Below are 6,664 nucleotides of genomic sequence, written 5' to 3' on the forward strand. Positions count from 1 at the left end.
TGACATTATGGAAAATAATGAACTTTATCACAATATGCTAATATTTTGAGAAGGACCAGTATAGACCCACTGACTGATTACAAGAATGTAGACACCTGTGATGCTAATTAATGGACACACCTTGATTTAACATGTCCCTTTGGTCACATTATTTTCAGGGGTACCATCATTTTTGTCCAGGCCTGTTTCATGAGTTTATTTTTTTAAATAATTCTGTTGAAGCATGTTTGAAAAGCAATGTCTGACTTTCATTTGTTCATTTTCATAGAATTTTTATTCATTATTACCTTTGTCAGATTCAAGTTATTTTTGTGACCATTGTGGGCTTTTCTTTCATTAACCAAGGGGTACCAAAAATTTTGCCTACGTGTGTAAATCAAGCAAGAGTGGGAGAAAATTCCACCTACAAAGCTTCAACAATTCAACAATCCTCGGGAAAGGTGATAAAACACAGTTGTAAACATGCTTTATTGGAACGGATTGCAAGCATCAAAATTCAAAGTGAGTGAATATTTTCAAAAAATAAAAATAAAGTTTAGCAGTTTGAGCAATAAATATCTTGTCCTTGTAGTGTATTCAATTGCATATATGTTCAACAGAATTTACAAATCCTTGTACTCTGTTTTTACTTACGCTTTACACAACCTCCAAACTTCATTGCAATTGGGGTTGTACAACCATGTCCAGATTGATGAGCAGCAACATTTTCTTCCTTAAGTCATATAACTTTCCTTCCTGGCATCGTGTTAATACACACCTGTATGCTGCAGACCAGAAAATTCTGCTTTTCTAGAAGATTTCAGTCAGTTAAGTGCATTTGATTATCAGTGTTGGTTCCAATCAAACAATTAACAGAGAAATAATTAACCAAGACAGACATCACACAATGTAGGCGGGGATATATAAAACAATATCAAACTGACCTGGGCAGGGTTATTTCAGAAAATTGAAGTGGTGCAAAGTGGACATTGTAACTTACACAGTAGCCAGGTATCTTCTGGCTATGAGGAATGTTTTTTGACTAGAGATTAACATGGACTTAAATGGCAATCAGAGGCAATTCTTATGAGTACATATATACTCTATATACATGCACACACTTTTTGTAGTGGATAAACATACAGCTGGCCATCATTTAAACCAGAGAGAATAAATAAGGTTCCACAACATGCAGAAAAAAAGAAGAGATTATTCAATGATCTTCAGAGAGCTAAGGAATTAAGCTTGAAAGATATTTAGATCATATAAGCACAGCAAAACGAATGGAAAATACATATTTTTGTTTTGTTTTTTGTTCAGAAGGAATGCCCGAATTAAAGCAGGAAATTGTGAAAAAAAAAACTGTAGTGAACGGGTAAACCAGAAGAGGGGGTTAATGCAACTTAAAGAAAGCAACATGGTCAAGAAGAAGAAGAACAAAGCAATCAGTAAGCGCCTAACTGCTGCCTAGCAACCAGCGACCAATACGATTCGTGGATGTGAGAGCGGATAAAAGATTTATTGTTGTGTTGATTATAGCGGTGCTAACTCTGTGTATACTGTAACTTTCTGATTTTAGACCTTAAAGATTTGAACCGGAATGAGTCTGTCTTTAAGGTAAGCAGCTTGCCGCCATCACCTGAGCTTTCTGCCAGACTAAAGTCACTTTGAAGCCGATAAACTTGACTGGTCCAGCCAAGGGTTAGCAGTTAGCATGTTTGACTTCCATCATCACTCACGGCCGAGGGTTTTTTTTTTTCCCCGCTGGAGCTACCGCTGCAGCTTGGGCTGAAAGAGTTTATTTAGCAAACACTGCATAACGTCAGTATTATATGAATCAGTTATTACTATATATGGATTCATCTAGATTTAGACCGTTTTAGAGAAGTGAAATCTAAAGCGCATTCACAATGGCGGGCTTTGAGAATGTTTAGAGGTTAATTTTAAACCACACCAACATGGTGACTGCAAGCAGAGATGTTTTTACAGCATTCAGGAGAGATCAGTTAGAACTAAAACAAAAGGATTTATTTACAATCTCACAGTTCAGCTGGAACAGAAATCATTTTTAAAACTCAGATTAGACGCCCAGAGTAAGGTTCTGGTTTTTCCCCTCGGGGATCAATAAAGTATCTTTGGACTGAATTGAATTGAATTGAGTGGAAGGAAAAAGTGTGGTAAGAAAAGGAAACCTGATTTTACTATGTGAGGAAATAATGTCTTAATTCGTCCTAATTTGTTGTGATCATGGAAATTTCTTGGACAGCTAATGTAATGGGTCCCAGGAATACGGACTACTGTCACTAATCTGTAACCTGTAGCAGGTAAGAGCAGAGCAATGAGGACACGATTCATTATGTTTCCCTCCAGTTTGCATCTGAGGGAACACCACACACAGGCATCCCTTTACAGGTCCCCTGGCACAACAAATGCCCATCAAAAGTTCCACCCTGACTTAAAGCCTAAATGTGGTAATCCCTTATTTTGGGGTGCCAAAAACACTCCCTGACAACAAAATTGGGATACTGAATAAATGGTGTACCCCGAAAGAATGGTAAACATGGCTGTAGATGTCCCAAACTGGCAGCAGGAGCGAGGTAGCAGCCTGCAGTGTGCACTGCAGGACAGGGCTGATATGTTGGATGACCCAGAGAGCGCGTGGCACTCCTAAGTAAGGGATTACCACCATTAGGGGTTTCGAAAGATAAACACTGAAATTATTTTTTGGTTAATGTAAATATTTTTTAGTTATTCTTTTGTCACATTTAGACTTTAAGTTGAGGCAGAATTTTTGTTGTATCCGGTGTTTCCTCTGTAGCAAACTGGAGGGAAACGGGACACATCCTGTCCTCATTGCTTTGTTTTCACCTGCAAAGGTCATAGATTTGTAACAAGTCCCAGGAATGCAGAATGCTGTCAAAACCAGGTATGAAGCAGGTGAAAGCAGAGCATTGAGCACAGGATGCTTCCTGTTTCCCTCCAGTTTGCATCTGAGGTTAAAACCAGACACAGGCATGTCATTACAGGTCCCCCAAACAACAAAAACACAACCAACCAGCTGTGATTAAAATGGCAGAAACAAAGTGATACAAATAGCAGTTTGAAAAAAAGCTACGATTTATTTTGTAAGTGATTCTGTGCTTTCCTAGCTCGTCTATGCAGACAGCACAGTGCAGAACCTTAAGTTCTAATCAAGTTCTGATACACTTTTAAGAGAAACTAAACCACAAATCAACTTTTTTTTGCAGATAAACTATACAAATTTGGCCTTAATGGTGCAATCTGGTTTCTTTTTAATTTCATTTAAACTTGTTTAATTCTGCAATATTTGTTCTAAAACCATCCTAGTGCTGCCCTCTTTGTGCTGAGCGTGGCTTCTGCTGTTGAATTTTCTTATTGGTTCAAACAGTACAACTTGGTACATGTGTACATCACAGCCCGGTTCAGTTATTAATCCTTCTCACTTAGACAGACGCCCCCATTCTGTTCTGGTTCTGGGTGCTGGGTTCAGGCATCGCTGAGTCAGCGCCTTTAGCCAGCAGCTCAAACTGATAAGCCTCAGACCCGCTGGGTTCCATGAAGCCTCTCTTAACCTCCGGTGACAAGAGGGGTGAACAATCCTCCTCCACAAAAGATCTATCCGTGGCGAAACTACCAGCATCGTTCTGTACTTTCCATGTTTCAACATGTCAAATTAAGCTAGCTGCCGCTTTCCTCCTGACCCCACCTCCACTCATCCCCAAACCTGGCCGTGCCCCTTAGTGGCTCTTTCCTTCGCTCACTTTGGTGGCATTTCTCAAAATGTGTCTGGGCTATGCTTTTACATTGGGTTTAGTTCCACTAACATCTGTCTGTGATGTGTAGCATGAGTGATTTTTAATGTATTGTGTGTGTGTGTGTGTGTGTGTGTGTGTGTGTGTGTGTGTGTGTGTTTCTCAACAGAACTGAGCTTGCAGTGGACAAAACCAGGCGCAAGAAGAGGAGAGAGCTCACAGAAGATCAGAAACATGAAATTAAAGAGGCATTTGATTTATTTGACACTGACAAAGATAAAGAGATAGACTACCATGAGCTGAAGGTGAGTGGGGAAAAATGTGTTTAAGGAAGACATACGGATTAGGAGCAGTAGTTTACTGTTAATAATTAGGATTTAATTAATCGAGAGAAAGATATGGATGCGGCCACCGTATTTGCTCAGTAATTCAGTGCAGTTATTTAAGTAGTGGAAATATTTGCTTTTATTCTTTTTAGATGTATGACATCATGTAAACATCCTACTCTAAACATAACCATATCTGCAATTCACCTTAGAGCAGGTCACTTATTTCCTTAGCCCCTTTCACTCCTTGATCCACATTCGTTCTTTTCGCACCGCAGTGACCCGCCTCAGAAGGTAGTCACAAACCTGGAACAGCTATGAGCTGTGAGGGAAGAGCAAGTATGATCTGGTGACACGAAACAAAGCAAAGACTGCAGGAGATGCAGAGTCAGTGGGAGCAGAGAAAACAGAGGCACAACAATTGTTCTTGCATGTAAAGCACTGATTGCATTTTGACAGCCTGTGATCTCACCAGATTGCCTTGAATGACGCTAATGAAAAACAATTATCTGGGACTTATGACAAGCTACACAGTTCAGAACACTACATGTAGAATGGACCCTCACCATCCAGTCCAAGGAGGGAGTCAGGTGGAACAGTTTTCCACATTGTATTATTCATTTTTAGAGTAAGATTAATTTATATATTGGTCTGAAATGCAGCTGCACAATATGCTGAATTCCAATCATCATCACAATCGATATGTGCAATATCGCAAGAGTGGTCCGCTCTTATATTTCAGTAGACATGCGTTCAAACTGCTTGCCAGTAACAGGTTTTTACCAGTTGGATGGACTCTTCCCGTTGTTTATGTCCTGCTAAAGCTCCACAAGAGTTGTGGGGACCTTATGATCATAGTAACGAAAGAGAGTCTTGGAGTAAATGTGGGATGATTGATATCATCGCAGTATTCAGTCAGGTTTGTCCTGTTTTTATACATTTACAGCTTCATTGTTTGTAATAACTTGTGTAAAAATTCTGTTGTGGTCATTATTACATATTTAATACATTATTAATCAGACCATAATTTGCTTTTACTGATGCTGCTTAGAAACTAGAAACACATTTATGCTGGTCATGTCAGACTCACATGATTGGTTGAGAACATTTTACCTGATCGATTGTGAAAGATATGGTTTCCAATCTTCATTAAATTTACATTTCCCACGAGGTGGCAATGCGCGCCCTCGGGTTCGAAGTGAAAAAAGTGGACGTTCTGAAGATTCTGAAGGACTACGACAGGGAGGGCAATGGCAAAATTACATTTGAGGACTTCAATGAAGTGGGTAAGGTGGACGTCGGCGCTGACAGGAGCGATGACACCGACTCGGGGTGGCGTCAGTAACTTATATAAGCATGCTCTATGACCGTCCACAGTGACGGATCGCATCCTGGAGCGGGACCCGAAGGAGGAGATCATGAAGGCTTTTAAGCTCTTTGACGACGACGAGTCGGGGAAAATCAGCCTGAGGAACCTGAGAAGAGTCGCGCGAGAACTCGGTGAAGACATCAGTGACGAGGAGCTGCGCAGCATGATTGACGAGTTTGACACAGATGGAGATGGAGAGAGTACGTGAGATTATAGAGCCTGCTTACTCTGCTTTCTGCGAGGGTGTCCACACTTTTCAGACCTGTTAATCAAAAATACGACATTGTTATTTACCAACGAGGAAGATATTTATTGCCTGACTTTATTTTTGTTCCTTTTTCAGTCAACCAGGAGGAGTTCCTCTCCATCATGACCGGAGACTCCTGACGATTCCCAACTCTTTTGTTGGATACTTCATTCAGATTGTGAGAAGCTGAAGGACGTGCAGCTTTTCGTCATAGCTCTGAGGTGGACTGGATTCATTTCATTGACCTGGAGGCTTTTTTTGTTTTCATTTCTTGCATGGCAACATTGGACTGAGTGGGAGGCTCAAGATCAGTCGCATCACCCTGGGGCACACCAGGGCATCTTTATTATTCAGTTATTCCAAAGTCACACTTGGTTCAATATAAACGATGTAAAGTAGGAACTATTCAAAACTCCAGGTTTGTCGTTTCCTCTGACTTGGAAAAAGTGAAGCAACATGTTTAAAAGTCTATTTTCTAAAACAGTTGTATATCATACAGTTATTGGTTGTACTTGTTAGTAACATGTCAGTGTTTGGATGTGCTATTTATTTTTTTACACAATAAATTGTTTTGCCAGCTGATCACATTTTCTTTAGGTTACAGGTTAGTGACCTCACTCTTCATAAAATTCTGCTTGTGTTGCAAATGTGCTCTGCTTCAGATTTAAAACCAGAAATCCTGCTAGTGAGCAGGAAAATGATTGATTAATGATGGAAAAGTCCCACCATAACCTTCCCCATTTTTTCCACTGGGCTGAATGTTTTGGATTTGTCTAGTTATCATCATATATTTTTTTTTAACTTCCTGTTTAAATGTGCCCATCAGCAACAAACAATTTCTGACAAAGTTTTTTACACTTAACTATTTCAGCAAGCAGGTTTCGACAAACTTTATTATATAGAGTAAAGACCAAAACTCTTCATACACCTGGCAGGTTTAGATACAAAATGATTTTCATCCAACCTTGTG

The 6,664-nt window shown here is 39.8% G+C and overlaps 1 protein-coding gene across 1 annotated transcript; it reads left to right on the forward strand.

The window, feature by feature from the left end:
* The first annotated feature begins 1,438 nt into the window (after positions 1-1,438).
* cetn3 (centrin 3) lies at positions 1,439-6,276 on the forward strand. Its single transcript, XM_047371719.1, has 5 exons — positions 1,439-1,596; positions 3,922-4,057; positions 5,250-5,364; positions 5,456-5,647; positions 5,791-6,276. The coding sequence occupies exons 1-5, from the start codon at positions 1,580-1,582 to the stop codon at positions 5,832-5,834; spliced, it is 504 nt and encodes a 167-aa protein (XP_047227675.1). The 5' UTR covers positions 1,439-1,579; the 3' UTR covers positions 5,835-6,276.
* Positions 6,277-6,664: the final 388 nt, after the last annotated feature.

The sequence above is a fragment of the Girardinichthys multiradiatus genome, chromosome 8 (assembly GCF_021462225.1).
Source record: "Girardinichthys multiradiatus isolate DD_20200921_A chromosome 8, DD_fGirMul_XY1, whole genome shotgun sequence".
NCBI lineage: Eukaryota > Metazoa > Chordata > Actinopteri > Cyprinodontiformes > Goodeidae > Girardinichthys > Girardinichthys multiradiatus.